The sequence below is a fragment of the Symphalangus syndactylus genome, chromosome 19 (genome assembly GCF_028878055.3).
Source record: "Symphalangus syndactylus isolate Jambi chromosome 19, NHGRI_mSymSyn1-v2.1_pri, whole genome shotgun sequence".
In the NCBI taxonomy this organism is placed as follows: domain Eukaryota; kingdom Metazoa; phylum Chordata; class Mammalia; order Primates; family Hylobatidae; genus Symphalangus; species Symphalangus syndactylus.
The window spans coordinates 56071404-56090900 of NC_072434.2; the positions used below are offsets into that span (position 1 = coordinate 56071404).

The 19497-nt window shown below is 38.5% G+C and overlaps 1 protein-coding gene across 2 annotated transcripts in view; it reads right to left on the reverse strand.

The window, feature by feature from the left end:
• PRKAA2 (protein kinase AMP-activated catalytic subunit alpha 2) overlaps window positions 1-18828 on the reverse strand; it is a 77988-nt gene extending 59160 nt beyond the window's left edge. Inside the window, exon 1 of one of the 2 annotated variants that reach the window (XM_055233890.2) lies at window positions 18661-18828. In XM_055233890.2, coding sequence (XP_055089865.1) covers window positions 18661-18754 — 94 coding nt within the window. In that variant the 5' untranslated portion in view covers window positions 18755-18828. The remainder of the gene's footprint in view (window positions 1-18660) is intronic. The other variant, XM_055233893.1, reaches the window with a different exon arrangement.
• Window positions 18829-19497: the final 669 nt, after the last annotated feature.

Consider the following 19497-nt stretch of genomic DNA (forward strand, 5'->3'; position numbering starts at 1 on the left):
TGTTGTCGGGTGGGGGGAGGGGGGAGGGACAGCATTAGGAGATACACCTAATGCTAAATGACGAGTTAATGGGTGCAGGAAATCAACATGGCACATGGATACATATGTAACAAACCTGCACATTGTGCACATGTACCCTAAAACCCTAAAGTATAATAAAAAAAAAAAAAAAAAAAAAACCATTTTCTTTTAGTTATTCATGTAAAAAAGACTGCACTGACATGGTTAAACTCTCAGGACCGTAACTTCTTTAGGAATGGACTAAATGGCTGCTATCATTGCTTACAAAAGTGTCTTGACCTTGATGGCATTTATGCTAAAAAATAAACTTGGCCAGGCATGATGGCTCATGCCTGCAATCAATCCTAGCACTTTGGGAGGCCAAGGCAGGAGGATCACATGAGCTCAGGAGCTTGAGACCAGCCTGGGCAACATAGTGAGACCTTGTCTGTATTAAATTTTTTTAAAAAATCATCTCTATTTAATTAAAAAATTGAAATTAAAATTAAAAATTAAAAATGTTTATATTTTTTATTTTTATCTTTTAATTCCATTTTTCCACGAATTTTTGAAGTGCTGTCATACCTTTTTCTCAGAGACATATAGTCCCAAATATAATTTGATGGTTCCTTTTTAATCAAAAGTTAAACTGCAGAAAAAAAAGAGATTCTTCCTAAATTCAAGTTCTCATAAATCTTTCATCTTAAGAAGACACTTTCATCTTAAGAAGGCACTTTCTAAATTATTTTGAACGACAAATGACTATATGTAAGACACACTTGCCTAACAAATGTATCAATCCTTACTACATGGGAGAAAACTTCTGATGGAATCAGTAACAACAAAATAGATACTTATCAAGGATATGGTAATATGATAATTATCCCTGAAGAATGATTTCACACTTACAAATGTAGAATATCATTTTAAAGTCTTTTAAAGATTACTTTAAAAATTAGTATACTAAGTAGTTACAACATAGTGAAGCTTATAACTCAAAAAGACAAGTGAAAAAAAAAAAACCTGTGGTTGTAACATTATATTAGCAGGTACCTGTTACAGTATTGTGTATGGATTCCAAAGTATTGGATCTCAGACAACTGAAATAACAATAAATATGGTATTCTAGAAAGCCATGGTAGATAATTGAAAAAATACTCCCAGTAATGGCAAGAATCTGAAATGTGAGAGTAGAAAAAAACAATATTTCTAAAATAATATTTACATATATGGTTTTGAATTCATGTTTTTCTAAAATAATAAAAACAGAAAAAATACAGGTACAAGAATGTGTATAATAGCATTAATCATAACAACCAAGATTTAAAAACTACCAAATTTCCATCAGTAATAGAATGGACAAATAATAGTATAGTCTTAATGCAATACTATGTAGCAATGAGAATGAATTACAACTACATGCAATGACATGGATAGATCTCATAAACATAATCCCATGTAAAAAAGCCAGATACAGTAGAATTCTGTCTCTATAAAGTTCAAAAACAGGTGAAACTATCCATGGATAGTGGTTCCCATTGGTGGGGTGGAGGATGGAAACAAGGGGCTATGGGACACAAGGGGACTTCTAGGATACTGGTCATTTTCCATGTCTTTATCAAAGTGGTGGTTACATGGGTGTGTTCAGTTTGTGAAAATTTATTGAGAATTTACGTAAAAGATGCCAGTACTCTTTTGTAAATGGAGTACAATAAAAAGTTAAGAACACTTGGAGGACACTATATACCTAGGCTGTGACGAGCCAAGAGATCACACATGTATCAGCCAGTTGGGCCTCATGGGGTGGTCAGCAACCTTTACTCATTCATGTCAAGAGCCATAACTCTGGTGATCAGCTCAGCAGCGTTATGTAATGCACATATGTTCTGACCCCTACCATCCCCAGACTCCTGCCAAAACAACACAACGCTCCTTTCACCTTTGCCCATGGTGAAACAAAACAATCTCATTGCTCTTCTCCAAATTTCCTTTCCCTGAAAATGCTTTAAAGTTCTCTAATGGATGGTTCTGACAAGGAAGCAAGAGACTTCCTTTCCTTTTTATCTACAACTTATTAATTAAGTACCATATTTATTAAATAGCACTTTACATACATATTTAATTCCCAAAACTCCCACAAGGTAAATATTATTATGCCCTATTTACAGGTGAGCCAACTGGAAATTAGAAATCAGTGAGTGACAGGATGGTGTATCTGCCTCTAATGCCCATGCTCAAAATTCACACAATTTTACCCTTCAATAATCAGGTTTCCTTGATTACAACGTATCAGGGTGCTCACTTGCATGCTTAAGAGGATAAGCATTATCTCTAGCATTAGATTTGAGAAATGAGGTCACAGTGAAGGGATAGAGTCTAGTAGTGATAGGCTAAGGAGGGAGAGACAATGCATGAAAATAATCAAGTATGGAGAATTGCTGTGTTCAGTTACAGAGTGAGGCTGGGGTAGGGCTGTGGCCTTTGTATGGATCAGATACACTAAGGTTATTCGTCGAGAGGTGCTGAAAAATCAAGAAAACAACACATGAACTGAAAGTCTTAAGAGTCTCTAAATCCCCTAATAAAATATGTAAAATGAACTTAAATGTTATTAAGAGAATGAACTTGTACATCCTTGAAGACTTTTTTCTCCTACTTGTTCTTACCCCATTAGTCTCCACATTCATTTGCTCATTCATTCATTTAACAAATACGTTCTGAGTGTCTGATGTGTACTAGGCATTGCCTTAAATTGTGAAAATAAATGGAACTTGCCTTCTGGTGGAGAACATAAACAATAAACAAATATATAACATTATAGTTGTGCTTGGTGTGTTAGAAGACAAAAAATAAGGAAATTTTCTAATAGAAGAAACATAGTGATGTAATGATGATACATGAAGCAAGCACAGTGACAAGGTGACAGGAAAATGGGCTATTTTAAATAGATCAGGAAAGACAAAAATAATTTATTTTAGTAAAGACTTGCTCTACACCTAACTTCTTTAATTATATGATATGCTGTATTCTGCTTTATTTATTTATTTAGAGACAGGGTCTCTCTTTGTCACACAAGCTGGAGTGCAGTAGGACGCTCAAAGCTCACTGCAGCCTCAACCTCCCAGGCCTAAGCGATCCTCCCGCCTCAGTTCCCCAAGTCGCTGGGACTACAGGCACGTGCCAACATGCCTGGCTAATTTTTGTGTTTGTTGTTGCAACGGGGTTTTGCCATTTTGCCCAGGCTGGTTCAAGGAATCCACCCGCCTCAGCCTCCCAAAGTGCTGGGATTATAGGAGTGAGATATGACACCTCTGCTTTATTTTTAAAATAAGTGTTTATACTGGCTTTAGATTATAACTTTAAAATATTTCTTTAAAACTTTAATTTGTGTAGCAGCAATAGAAAGAAAGAAAAATAAATAAATCAAATATTTAATACCTTTTTTTTTTTTTGAGACAGGGTCTTGTTCTGTCACCCAGGCTAGAGTGCAGTGGCATGATCTCAGCTCACTGAAACCTCTGCTTCCCAGATTCAAGCGATTCTCCTGCCTCAGCCTCCCAAGTAGCTGGGATTACAGACACGCACCACCATGCCCAGCTCATTTATTGTATTTTTAAAGTAGAGACAGGGTTTGCCATCTTGGCCAGGCTGGTTTTGAACGCCTGCCCTCTCATGTGATTCACCTGCCTCGGCCTCCCAAAGTGCTGGGATTACAGGCATGAGCCACCGTGCCCAGCCAATAAAATACTTCTTTAAAATTTAAGTTAATCTAGGATTCCACAGGAAAATCAACTTTATTTTTACATAATCATTTAAGATTAAAAAATAGAGTCAGGAAAACAGTTTACAGCCAAGCATGGTGGTTCATGCCTGTAATCCAAGCACTTTGGGAGGCCTAGGCGAGAGGATCACTTGAAGCCAGGAGTTTGAGACCAGCCCTGGCAACACAGGAAGACCCCGTCTCTACAAAAAAAAAAAAATTAAAAATTAGCCAGGCATGGTGGCACTCGCCTGTAGTCCCAGCCACTCAGGAAGAGGAGGCAGGAGTGGGTGTGATGGGGCATACCTGGAGTCCCAGCTACTACCGAGGCTGAGATACAAGAATTGCTTGAGCCCGGGATGCAGAGGTTGCAGTGAGCCGAGATCATGCCATTGTACTCCAGCCTGGGGGACAGCGGAAGACTCTGTCTCCAAAAAAAACAAGGAGGCAGGAGGATCACGGAGGATCACTTGAGCACAGGAGTTGGAGATTACAGTGAACTATGATTGTGCCACTATACTCCAGCCTGGGTGACAGAGTGAGACCCAGACTCCAAAAAAAAAAAAAAAATGGCAGGGGGAAAGGAAAAAAAAAAAAAAAAGGTCTACCAGCATAAATTATTTAACACTGTTGGAGAATGTATTGGCATTCAGTAGACTCTGCCAGCAACATTTATCCCAAAGCATCATAAACCATGCCCTCTCTTAGGTCTTTCCAACTCTCGTCCTTATGTGTCTATTTTCTTTTTGTCTCTCTTATTCCACATGCTTCATCTCCTTCTTACTCATCTTCCTTTATTTTCGTATCTTCAAACAACTCCCCTTCCATTCTCATTAACCACCTCTGAATGTTTTCTTGTTGACTACATAATTTCACATTCCATAAAATTTCTTTTTAAAGTAGAGTTGTGGAATGATTTAGAATTCTCTCCAAAACAAAACAAGAAACATGATCTGTGTTTTTTTCTCTAGAGCCCTCAGGTTTCATTTTAATGGCTACCCCCGATATTACAACATGTATCCTTAACTTCAGTCTAATAAAAATTTGTGTTTTTACATTTCCCAAACAAAGCAAGGACTTTAGAACACTATAACTCTACTTTTTCTCATATCTTTTCTGTTCTTGCATTTCATTCCTACATATATATTTCAATCTCGCAAGATGATATTATTTTGTATAGTCAGTATCTATTTAGTTACCCACATACTTAGACTTTCCAATGCTCTTCATTTCTTTTTGCATTTATTCCTTCCACCTGGGGTCACTTTCTTTCTTCCTGAAAAATTGCCTTTGGTGTTCCCTTTACTATATGTCTTCTGTTGACAAGTTGTCTCAATTTATGTTTGCATAAAAATGCATTTTGCCTTCCTTCCTTCATTCATTCATTCATTTATTTATTTTGAGACGGAGTCTTGCTCTGTCACCCAGGCTGGAGTTTTATTTATTTACTTATTTATTTTGAGATGGAGTCTCGCTCTGTCACCCAGGCTGGAGTGCAATGGCATGATCTCGGCTCACTGCAACCTCTGCCTCCCGGGTTCAAGCAGTTCTCCTGCCTCAGCCTCCCAAGTAGCTGGGATTACAGGTGTGTGCTACCACACCTGGCCAATTTTTGTATTTTTAGTAAAGACGGGGTTTCACCATGTTGGCCAGGCTGGTCTCAAACTCCTGACCTCAGGTGATCCCCGCCTTGGCCTCCCGAAGTGCTAGGATTACAGGCATGAGCCACCGTGCCCAGCTTGTCTTTATTTTTGAAGAACATTTTTGCTGGGCATAAAATTATAAGCTGGCAGTTTGTTTCTTTTACCTCTTTGAAGGTAAAAAAAAAAAAAAAAAATCCATTCCATTTTTTTCTTGTTTTCACTGTTTTAGTTGAGAAGTCAACTTATTATTGTCCCTTTGAAAATAATACACTTCTTCTCTGCCACCCCCTACCCCACCCCGGCTGCTTTTAAGATATTCTCAACATTTTTTTCCCATTTCTGCAAGGATAAATACAGTCTACACCAGCATAAGGGAGGCTCAAGTAAAGGGAATTGGTTTAGACCAGTTGCACAATGATATCTCTAGGAATGTTTTCTTATATTTATTCTGCTTGGGGCTTCTAAATCTGCGGCTTGAGGCATTTAATCAGTTTTAGAATACTTTCTGCTATTATCTCTTCAAATGCTGCCTCTGCCCCATTCCCTTTGTCCTCTTCTTCTGGAATTGTGTATTACCTGCTGTGTATGACCATCAGTGGTCTTGGATTCAAAATGACATTCATACCCCAGGATACAAAAGGTGGTAATGTTGTATCAGTTTTACTTAGCTTTTTATGAGAACTTAGGACAGAAACACAGAATGTCAGGATGGCATAATCAAAAACATCTTCATCAGAAGTCCTTAAAATATTCAGTTGCTACTTCCATGCCTCCTCATCACATAGGGGTACATGAAGTTGGGTAGCCCATATGAGTGGATATAGTAAACTCCAGCATATACAAGCCTCAAACAAGAAATACTTCATATAATAAGCCCATTCTTGCAGCTTCTAAGCCTCCCATCAGGAAGTGCTTGAGTTTGAAGAGACACCTTGAAGGGAAACTGTAGGTCTGTTTCCCTATAAGTTTTATGCTGGTAGAAATGGTGAATAATGTAGTCTCTCGGGAGTATAAAATGTCCATTTGTAGTCCTCCCAGTCCAAATGCAGTTAACCAATCACAGGTCATTTTTACGATAAATATTGTTGTTGGCAATAGAACTGATAAATCACATTTATCTTAGTCTATGTCCAGAGAAACTGTATTAAAAGAAGGTAAACCTGGGGTTACCGTTTTACAGAAAAAAAAAAAATGGAGGCTTGCAATTAACTTTTTCTATATAGATTCCAATAATACATGTATTAGACTTTTTGCTGTGTTCTCATATGTGTCTTATACTTTCTTTTCATCCTTTTGTCTCTCTATCTTCCAGTCTGGATATTTTCTTCTGACCCATAATCTAATTCACTAATCATCTCTCCAATGGAATCATCTTTAGATGCTATTAATCATCTAAAGGATAATTCAATTATTCTATTTTTTCAGTCCTAGAATTTCCTTTATTTTTTATAGATTCCAGTCCTCTGCTAATATTCTCCACTTTAAACAAAAGTATCAGTTATTTTAAATTCTGTGTTTGATATCTTTACTATCTGCATCCCATACAAACCTGTTTTTTTTTTTTTTTTTTTTTATTATACTTTAGGGTTTTAGGGTACATGTGCACAATGTGCAGGTTTGTTACATATGTATCCATGTGCCATGTTGATTTCCTGCACCCATTAACTCGTCATTTAGCATTAGGTGTATCTCCTAATGCTGTCCCTCCCCCCTCCCCCCACCCCACAACAGTCCCCAGAGCGTGATGTTCCCCTTCCTGTGTCCATGAGTTCTCATTGTTCAATTCCCACCTATGAGTGAGAACATGCGGTGTTTGGTTTTTTGTCCTTGCGATAGTTTACTGAGAATGATGTTTTCCAGTTTCATCCATGTCCCTACAAAGGACACGAACTCATCATTTTTTATGGCTGCATAGTATTCCATGGTGTATATGTGCCACATTTTCTTAATCCAGTCTATCATTGTTGGACATTTGGGTTGGTTCCAACTCTTTGCTATTGTGAATAGTGCCGCAATAAACATACGTGTGCATGTGTCTTTATAGCAGCATGATTTATAGTCCTTTGGGTATATACCCAGTAATGGGATGGCTGGGTCAAATGGTATTTCTAGTTCTAGATCCCTGAGGAATCGCCACACTGACTTCCACAATGGTTGAACTAGTTTACAGTCCCACCAACAGTGTAAAAGTGTTCCTATTTCTCCACATCCTCTCCAGCACCTGTTGTTTCCTGATTTTTTAATGATGGCCATTCTAACTGGTGTGAGATGGTATCTCACTGTGGTTTTGATTTGCATTTCTCTGATGGCCAGTGATGAGGGCTAGCCATATGTAGAAAGCTGCAACTGGATCCCTTCCTTACACCTTATACAAAAATTAATTCAAGATGGATTAAAGACTTATATGTTAGACCTAAAACCATTAAAATCCTACAAGAAAACCTAGGCAATACCATTCAGGACATAGGCGTGGGCAAGGACTTCATGTCTAAAACACCAAAAGCAATGGCAACAAAAGCCAAAATCGACAAATGGGATCTCATTAAACTAAAGAGCTTCTGCACAGCAAAAGAAACTATCATCAGAGTGAACAGGCAACCTACACAATGGGAGAAAATTTTTGCAACCTACTCATCTGACAAAGGGCTAATATCCAGAATCTACAATGAACTCAAACAAATTTACAAGAAAAAAACAAACAACCCCATCAAAAAGTGGGCAGAGGACATGAACAGACACTTCTCAAAAGAAGACATTTATGCAGCCAAAAAACACATGAAGAAATGCTCCCTACAAACCTGTTTCTATTATCTTCACCCTGTCTCTTGGAATGCTGAACATTGTGTGTGAAAATCTGTAGAGGCTCTGACAGTTTTATTTTCCCCCAGAGAAGAAACGTAAGAGGCAGATCAATCTGAGATTAAGCTTATTCTAAGCAGGATATCCATCTTCAGAGGTTTGCTACCAAAAACCCAACTGTTTATCAGACTCTCCTTGATAAACTGCGAACTCCAACTGTTGTCTCCCAAGACTAAAACTCTGCTTAGTTCTTCTGCTTTTTAGCCACTTCACATAGTCTGGGTATTTGTCCTATCCAAATCTCACACTGAAATTTAATCTCCAATGTTGGAGATGGGGCCTAATGGGAGATGTTTGGGTCATAGAAGAAGATCCCTCATGAACAGAGGAACACTGGCAAAAAATATTTTGCTTAAAATCCAGTATGACTAAACACAGCAAATACTTAATATATATTGATTGTATTATTCCATTAATTAAGGCTGGAAAAACTGGAATCAATTATGGATACCATATAGTTCCAACTTACACTCAAACACATTTAAAAAAAAAAAAAAAAAGAGCTGGGCATGGTGGCTCATGTCTGTAATCTCAGCATTCTGGGAGGCCAATGTAGGTGGATCACTTGAGCCCAGGAGTTTGAGACTACCCTGAACAATACAGTGAGACCCTGTCTCTACAGAAAAAAAAAAAAAAAAAAAAAATATATATATATATATAAAATATACATATATTGTGAGAAACAGCAAAATAAATTTTTAAAAGGAAAATGAAAATAACTTATACTCATCATATTGCCCAAGTAAAACAAGCATTTAGAAAAATAAGTATGGTATATTTAAAAATTTTAGATCTATTGTTTTATGACAGTCAGTTTAACTTACCTTATAATTCATTTATAATTTAGAAACTGAGATGTTGAATAAGAACACACTGTTCTTGTTTTAATAGTATATATAATCTGAAGAAAAATGATTCTGAAAAAACAAAGTATATTAATAACATACTAACATTCAGAGTAAGAAACATATAGCAAGATTTTATAAATTATCTTTAATCATATAAAAGGCTGTTTAAAAAGATCTAATGGCAGATTAAAAAGAGAATTATGAATATTTTAAAAACAAAGGTACCACCCAAAGAAATACATAAAATTTATCAGAGGCAAACACTGCCAAACATAAGACACCACTTAGGCAAGAATACTGTTCCCTTAAAGGGGTGAAGAAGGCTTCTATTATTAGCAGAGATAACTGCCTGAAATTCTTTCCTTAATAACATCATACTAAAAATAAAAAGGTTCATCATATTTCAAAATAAACACATTGCTTTTCATACGCATTTCAATCACTTCAATAACAGATAAAAATAAAAGCCCGATTTAAGATTTACATTTCTCTTACATTTGTAGTTGATAAATACACTAGGTAGATTTGCTCTGATTTTTATAACATATTTAACGTTTTAAGGGTCTTGTGCCAGCCACTTACTCATTAGCTCTTAAAGGATTTGAGATTAGATCTTCCTGCTAGGTCAAATTAAATTATCTGCTTGGCTTCAAAAATTATTAATACTTCCTCTACAAAATATTTTCCCTATCATTTAGGAAACCACAGGAATCTCAGAAGAATAAATAGGGTGGTATTATTATTACAAAGCAGTACCAAATGCTTTCAAAAAAGCTAACATGGACCACAAAGTACGTGGACATTTTGGGATGTTTTTACAAAAAGAAGCAAGATAAAGCATGGTTGTGTCAGCATGAAAAAGGGAGAAAGTTCATGGAACTGAGGTAATTACCTCAATATATGACCAAACTACAAAATCCTTTCTAATTTATATGGATATGTTAAGAGAAAGTTTGGTAGAAAAGTATTTTTAGCTCAGAGTGTATTATCAGTATTGAAAATATATTTATAGCCTCAGTTTGGTTCTACTACAAGTGGACCATGACTTTAAAATGACCCATTCATACTAAATGCCATCTGCTGCCCATACTTTCCCCCTTCCCAGCTTATGCCTCTTTCCTCCAAGAGTTTCTATGATGGATACCATGGGATCTGGAATACATACATACATATATATGTATGTATACAAAATATATATAATGTGTTTGTGCCAAGTGATGTACAGAAGAGGGTGAAAAGTGAGCAGCTTCTAGAGAATTAGAGGTTTCTGAACATATTCATTTGCAGAAAGAAGACCAGAGTAAAACAAGACAGGAGGTAGTGAATTCTTCCCTCTCTCTCATCAATAAATTTCTGGTCTCAGAATCAGATCACAGATTATTCTCCTAGTTCAGCTAATTGTGGGTTTAAGTACATAATGGTGTCTACACACACAAAAGTACATAAGTACTTCGGAGTGCATTTTCATCTATATACATTTTCTCATGTATTTCTCACAACACTAGAAGAGAACATATGGTATTATTCCCTTTTTTACAGATTGAGTTTGACCACATAGCTAGTTTATGACAAAACAAAGGTTCCACACCAGGTCTTCTAAGTTCAACACACTACAGAGAGTATATATACTACATCATGTTGCCTTTGTGGACATACTGTGAAACTGGCTACCATTTATAACATTGTTTCCTATTTAAAATACCCTTTGAAAGTCAATCAACTGATTACACCAAATGAATAAAATCCATTCAGATATTAAGGACACAACTCAAAAATCATATAAATTATAGATATATATATATAGATATATATATATATCAGCAAAAGAAACCTAAATAGCACATAATTCATTTACCTAATTGCTTGCGAGAATAATTCAACTGATTTTAATTCAATCGCTAATCTAGTATTTGAGAAGAAACATAATTTCATTATTTGGAACCAATATTTAACACTTGTTTAGTGTTATTATTTGCATTATTTGCATATTTGTATATTTGCATAATTTGCATAATTTCAGAAGTAAAATTAATTTATTGTGAATGTGTGTACATTCACTTTTATTTCACTATTACTTCCATTTCATTCTTATTTTATTCATTTTCCATATTTTGGAAAAAGCAAATTACATGACTTAGTCATACAGGATATTGTTTTTAATATAAACATTAATACATATCATTAAGCACAGATAAAGTAGTCATTAAGAACTTTCTTCAACCTAGGCAACCACAAAAATAGGGGCAGATTACTACAGCTCTATCTCAATGTTTGTGTGAGAACTGAAGGCATTTCAATGGAAAGTAAGTACTTTCTAACACAGGGTGCAGAATTTACCTACAATTGCCATGCATCTCACCATCTCCACAACAGTGTCATCTATCTGTATAGCATTTTATCTTTTCCAAAGCCATTTTATGTACCTCAACTCATTTGATCTTCATAACTATTCCAGAAGGTAGGCAGGACAAGTATGATCACTGCCATATTACGAAGGAGGAAACAAAGGCTCAGCATCTAATGATTTTTCCCAAAGGTCAGACAACTAGTAGTAGAAATGGAATTAAATTCCAGAGCTAATACCTTCTTATACCAGTGTTTTCTTCTAGAACATCAAATCATTTGTACAAGTTCTCTTTAGTCTGGTTACTAAAGGTTACTGGCAACCGTTAGTCAAGATTACGTTTATAGCCTGTAATCCCAGCACTCTGGGAGGCCGAGGTGGGTGGATCACGAGGTCAGGAGATCGAGACCATCCTGGCCAACATGGTGAAACCCCGTCTCTACTAAAATACAAAAAATTAGCAGGGCGTGGTGGTGCATGCCTGTAGTCCCAACTAGTCGGGAGGCTGAGGCAGTTGAATCGCTTGAACCCAGGAGGCAGAGGTTGCCGTGAGCCGAGATGGCGCCACTGCACTCCAGACTGGCGACAGAGCAAGATTCTGTCTCAAAAAAAAAAAAAAAAAAAAAAAAAAATTAGCCAGGCGTGGTGGCGGGTGCCTGTAGACTCAGCTACTCGGGAGGCTGATGCAAGAGAATGGCTTGAACCCAGGAGGCGGAGTTTGCAGTGAGCCGAGATAGCGCCACTGCACTCCAGCCTGGGTGACAGAGCCAGACTACGTCTCAAAAAAAAAAAAAAAAAATTACTTTTATATCAGTAAACACACTGAAATCCCTAGTATTTCTAAGAAACACGGGTTAAAACTGGTAGAATTCAGCACATTTTATAATAAGAAATGAAAGATTGAGGCATCCAAGTAAATGCTGGAAAAGTAAAAAAATAAATTTTAATCATCTGTATATGGCATTTCAAAAAATGTTATTTATCTCTAAATATGGACTGAAAGACATTTAAATCTTATTTTCTCAATTCTGATAAATATGAGCAGACATAGAAAATTACATCCTTGTAGGTTTGAAACTCAGAACATATTAGGCATTTTGACTTTATAGTCCATAGGGCAGAGACTTTGCAATCTGAGAACCCTGAATTTGATTGCTAGCTCTACCATTCAATAGCACTGGAACTTTGGACAAGTTACTTAAAGTATCTGATTCTCAATTTCTTCATTTGTTAAATGGAGATAATATCAAACTTAGAGGATTACTCTGGGGAATAAAAAAAAATCAAGTGCATATATAGTACAGCGATTAGAATATAGTAACAACTTAATCAAATTGTACCTTTTATCACTGAAGTGTTGCAAATATGTTTCCTTTTCCCCTGTTCTACATTACATCTACATTTCAGATTCAGGAATTCAAATTTTCATTAACCAAGACGAATAATTAAATACACCCATTTTTTGGAGTTAAATCTTTTAAAAATCGGTTTAATGATAGCATTGTAAAGGACCTCACAGATTCGCTATTCCACCGTTATCCTTTAGGAGGGGAAGAAAACAAGGCCCAGGGAGTTTAATTGTTCAGGGCTTCCACACTAGCACGCAAGTCAAAAACAAATCCTAGCAAGGGACCAAAATACCACAGACATAATTTTTAGCTCCATCAATTGATGGGACAGTTGTGTGAAATTTATCATTTAGGACTTGATATTTACATTTCAAAATAAGGTAACACTTGTTTTTTTTTTGTTTTTTTTTAAGTTTTGGTTTATCTTTCCTGTTATCTCAAAGATAAGTGGGGAATTAGCAAAATATTTACTTAATTTCTTGAAAGCAGTCTGTAGGCCACTCATGTAACTACTTGAAAAATGGAAAGGGTAACTTCTTGGTGAGACTTTGCCGACAAGAAAGAACCTAAGTATCCCTCAGCGTACGATTCCAATGAAGAATATTTATTTCATAAACCACATGTGGGTAAACATATTTCTGGAGTAAAATGTTGAAAAAAAATTTGTTTAAATCATAAACCACATATATACTACTCCTCATCTTGAAAATGCAGGCTTCTTTTTAAATAAATAATTAGCATAATTTTTTTTCTTCAACCAGTCTTTATACAACACAAACAACAGGACCATTCTTCTAGAATTTCTATCACCTTTAGAGAAGTTAGATAAGAAATGAACAAGTCTAATTACAAGAGCTCTCTAACAGTTCTACCCTACCCAGAGTGAGAACCTAAACAGTCAATATAGAGAAAAATTTTAAATAGATAAAAAGCATTACTTTAAACTCTGTCAGCCCATATAATCTGTTTCCAAAAATAGTCCCCCAGCAATCTAATAATACAATAGACTAATGAAGGGCAAAATTTAAAACATTTTAAATAAGGCTTTATTAACAAATACAAAGATTTCCATATACTTTTAAAAAACAAATTAAAACTACTGCTATTAAAACTATTCCATTTTCAATTTTTGCTTTTTGTCCCTAACTTTGGTCCATAAATTGATATATCAACAACTGAAGTTAAAATTTCTTTCTTTCTTTTTTTTTTTTAAGACGGAGTCTCGCTCTGTCACCCAGGCTGGAGTGCAGTGGCACAATCTCGGCCCACTGCAACTTCCACCTCCCAGGTCCAAGTGATTCTCCTGCCTCAGCTTCCCAAGTAGCTGGGATTACAGGCACGCACCATCACAGCCGGCTAATTTTTGCATTTTTAGTAGAGACGAGGTTTCACCATGTTAGCCAGGTTGTTCTCAAACTCCTGACCTCAAGTGATCCACCTACCTCGGCCTCCCAAAGTGCTGGGATTACAGGTGTGAGCCACCGTGACTGGCCTAAAATTTCTAAATCTATAATTAGCATAACAGTCAAAGTTGGACATAGTGGGACACGCTTGTAATCCCAACACTGTGAGGCTGAGGCAGATAGACTGCTTAAGGCCACAAGTTTGAGACCAGCCTGGCCAACATAGTCCCTTAAAAAAACTAATTAATAAACAAATAAGAAAAAGGAAAAAAGTCAAGAGAGAAAGCACATAAAATGTTCCTTACTTCTCAATTTCCATGTGTTTATAACCATTTATCTATCTATCTATCTATCTATCTATCTATCTATCTATCTTTCTATCAATCAATCAATCAAAGACAGGGTCTCCCTATGCCACCCAGGCTGGTCTTGAACTCCTGGGCTCAAGGGATCCTCCTGCCTTGGTCGCCCAAAGTGCTAGGATTACAGGTATGGACCACCACAACTGGCCAACCTTTTAAAATTAAATTATCTCCTATTAGCTTTTTTAGTAGAAATTCATTTTGCAATGTCTAAAATCTACAAAATTAAAAATGCACCTGCTTTCAACAAAAACTGCTGAGACAATTGGTTATCCACATGCAAAAAGTTAACCTTACACCCTCATCTCACACCATACACAAGAACTAACTCAAAACAGATCACACAGTTAAACATAAGGGCTAAAATGATAAAATATTTACAAGAAAACATAAAAGAAAATCTTTGAGACTTGGGCTAGACAAAGATTTCTTGCCTATGACATCAAGAGCATAGTCCATAAAATAATTTTAAAAACTAATAAATTGGACCTCATGAAAATTCAAAACTTTTATACTTCAAAAGACACAAGAAAATGAAAAGACACAACAGACTGGAAGAAAATATTTGCAAAATATATCCATTAAAGGATCTGTATCCACAATTTACAAAGAATCTTCACAATTAAACTTGTAAGATGACAAGTAACCCAATTAGAAAATAAGCAAGAGATATAAACAGACATTCCATCAATGAAAATACATAAATGACTAGTAATTACATGAGACAATGTTCAACATCAGTAGTCCTTAGGGAAATGCAAAATTAATGCCTCAATGAGATACTATTTCACACCCACTAGAATGGCTATAATAAATCAGGCAGACAATAATAAATGTTGGCAAAGCACTCAGAAAAGGGAACTTTCATACATCTTTGATGGGACTGTTATAAAATGGTATGACCATTTTGGAAAAGTGTTGCAGTTTCTCAAAAAATGAAACATAAAACTATGATATGACCCAGCAATTCTACCTCTAGGTATCTACCCAAGGTATATGAAAACATATGTCCACACAAAGACTTACATGTGAATATTCGTAGTGCCATTATTTATAATAGCCCAAAACTTGAAACCATGACCATCAACTGGTTTTGTATAGACAAAATGTGGCATATCCACACAATGGAATGTTATTCAACTATAAAAAGGAACAAACTAATGGCACATGCTATGTCATGCATGAATCTCAAAAGCATTGTTAAAGAAGCTCGACACCAAAGATGACATATTGAATGATCACGTTTATAAAGAAGTGCCTAGAAAAAGCAAATTTATACAGGCAGAAAACAGATCAGTGATTTCCTGGGACCGAGGGTAGGAAAGAGATTAACTGTGATAGGTATAAAGAATCTTACTGTGGTGTCCTCAAATGTCCTGAAACCTATCTATAATGATGGTTGCAACATTTGGCAAAATTAGTAAAAATCATTGAATTGTACACTTAGAATGGATGAATTTCATATCATATATAAGATATACCTAAATAAAGCTCTTTTTTTTTTTTGAGACAGAGTCTTGCTCTGCCACCCAAGCTGGAGTGCAGTGATGCAATCTTGGCTTACTGCAACCTCTGCCTCCCGGGTTCAAGTGATTCTCCTGCCTCAGACTCCTCAGTAGCTGGGATTACAGGCGCCTACCACCACGCCCGGCTAATTTTTGTATTTTTAGTAGAGACAGGGTTTCGCCATGTTGGCTAGACTGGTCTCAAACTCCTGACCTCAATTGAACCGCCCGCCTCAACCTCCCAAAGTGCTGGGATTACAGGTGTGAGCCACAGTGCCCAACCACAAAGCTGCTTTCTAAAAAAAAAAAAAAAAAAAAAAAAAAAAAAAAAAAAAAAAAAAATGACTTTTTGTTTCGTTTGTCCCTTGAAGAATTATATGAGTAACAATTGTGCTGACTCTAATCTTGGATAGGAAACCATAGTACCACTTTGGAGAGGATCTAACACAGTGTTAGGAAAACTCCTTCAACTGGTTGTTCATTGGACAGAGGTTCTCCAGGAAAAGAATTTCTCATAAATCAAAGTTCTTTCTGTTTATATTTTAAGAAGCCAGTGCCTGGAAACAATTCAAAAGTACATACAAGAGATTTAAGTTGTCTTTGGCAATGGACTGATTGATCTGATGGGTATTCTACTCTACATTCAGATTACAGTATATGAACTTGAAAAGACAAGCAGAAACTTTTAACACAATATTAAAGGACATAGGGTTAAGTTATATAACTTTGAGAGTGTACATGTCCAAATGTCAAAGGCACTGTTTGCTTGAGCAACTGTATAATGTTGTAACACAATAGTCTTTAGTAATGATACTAAATGGCAAGTAACATTACAGGCATTAATCCAATCCCTGGATTGTGCTGTATTCATCTTAAATACATTCTAACTATCCACTCTACTGATAAGGTCTTTCAAAAATAACCCAGGACTTTATAACCCTGACAGGACAGCAAAGAATTTTACAAACTTTTTAGGTCTTTGCAAAAATACCACCTCGTCTGACCACCATATTGCCAACCTCAATAAAAACTGCCAACCTCACAAAACTCTATCTTCCCTTCCCTAATTCATTTTTCTCAATAAAATTAAACATACCTTTTACATATATATTCTGATTACTGTCTGCCTTCCCCTACTAGAAAGCTAAACAAAAAGATCTGTTTTTTCCTTGCTGTATCCTCATTGCCTAGAACAGTGCCTACCACGCTGCAGGTGCTCAGCGTTTTTTGAACAAATGAATGGGTATTAAATATGTGCAAGAAAACAGGAGCTGATTCTTACCACAGGAATGAACAATGAGTCTCTTCTACTCATTCAACAGCCTTGACTTGGGGTTAAAATATGAATTTTACAAGGAAATAGAGACCTCAGAATAAAATTTCCAGACTGCCTACCCAGCACTTCAGCAAAGAGAAAAAAAAAAAAAAAAGGTCAATATTTCACTTATAATTCTGGATTTGCAACAAAGTATTTTTAATAAACAACTTTCTCTATTCTGGAGAGAAGGCAGGTTAATTAAATCCCATGTGACTAACAAAAAAGAAAACAAATGAAAGTTCCATACTTAACTATTCTTACTAGTTACTTAACTCGAATAAAGTATAACATTTCAAAAGCAGCCTGTTTTTCTACATCCAAAATGGGATCCTATCTCCATGAAGACTGACCTTAGCAGAATATGCCTTAGCAGTCCTGACCTCCTCAGCCTCAAATCCTCCAAACACCAAGGAAACTTTTTCTCTCCCTTACCCCAGAAGTCTTCCCATAGCCATTTTACAAACACAAACACCTTCAGACCTCTCTGTTTTAATTAACCTCTGATCCAATCCAGCTGCATTCCAGCGTTAACCAACATCCCAGGAAGAAAGACTCACAACCTCTGGCCCCTGGAGCATCCCCCAAACAGTCACCCCCAACAACCGAGAGTCCTAGAACGTGAAGGAATCTGGGGATGGCAGGGACCTCCCAGCAAGACCAGAATTGGAGGACATCTTAGACTTCACTCTGGTACTGCCCATTTCTGTGTGACCTTGGGCTTGTTACTACATCTCTAGGGGTCCTAGTTTTCTCACCTTTAGGGTGAGGACGACATGTTGACCAAGTCACTGTAAGGATTCAATGAGATCCCATGTAAAGCACCTAACAGGGCACCCGGCACGAAACGGCGCCACAGTCCTCAGTAGCGTGGATGATCCCCGCCCTAAGCCTACAGGCTCAGAGCTGGGAGGCGCCTCGCAGAACGAGTCCAATTCTCCCGATTTTGCAGAGGAGGACACTGAGATCCAGAGAAGACACAAGTGCCTTGCTCCGACCTCCAGAAAGGCAGATGGGCGCGGGACCTGGAACCCAGGACGCCCATCCTCAGCTCACACCCCCGACGTCTTCCCTGGACCCTGCGGGGCCCGGGCGCCCGTGCCAGGCGAGGCGGTGCGCGCCACCCTCCCGGGGCCCCAGCTCCGCGCGACCCGAGACCGCTCCACCTGCCGCCGAGCCCCGCGCCCGCCGGAGGCCCGGGGCTCCCGCCTCTCCACCCGGCCTCCCGCAAGCCAGGCAGCCTCGCACACCGGTCCGGAGCGCGTACTCAACTCTTCACTTTGCCAAAGGTGCCGACGCCCAGGGTGTCGCCCAGCACGTAGTGTCCGATCTTCACCCGCCCGTCGTGCTTCTGCTTCTCAGCCATCTTCGGCGCGCGCGGCCTCGCTCCGCCGCCTGCCGCTCCGCTTCGCCGCCGCCGCCGCCGCCTACCCACAGTGCAGCGGGCCCTGCGGGCGAGGGGGCGGACCCCGAGCCGCGAGGGGCGCGGGGCGGGCGCGGGGTCCCGGGAGGGGGCGCTGGGCGCTTCGGGCCCAGGTGGAAAGCGACGGGCGAGCGACGGGCGAGCGGCGGGCGGGGCGGGGCGGGGCCGAGGGAGGGAGCGCGAGACTCCTGCGGCGGAGCCCGAGGCAGCGACAGCGGGGGCCGGGTACGCGGGGCGCTGGGCTGGAGTGTGGGAGGGGCCGCGCCAGGTGCGCGGGGTCCGAGAGAGGGGCGGAGGCGGCAGGTGCTGCGAAGGGGTGGGCGAGGGCGCCGAGGGAGGCAGGAGGCCCTGAGGAAAACCGAAGGGAGTGAAAATAGGGGATGAGACTGGGGCCCGATCCTAGGGAATGGAAAGACTTGGAAGTCAAACTGGAAGAAGAGACGGGCCTCGGGTGTGGGGAGCGAGGAGCTGTAAAAGGGAAGAGGCGGGAGGGGAGACTGCGGGAAGGGCCCTGGTCAAAGGGGCAGTGGCAGGAGAGCCTCTAGGAAGCTCCTCAAGTCCCGTCTGAGGCTTTTGGATACAGGTCGCGGCACAAGGGAGAACGCACGCAGCTCTGTACTCTCTTGAATTGTCCTCCTCTACTTCTTCTGAAATTCCCAATTATTTTGTCCTATAGATGGAAGAGA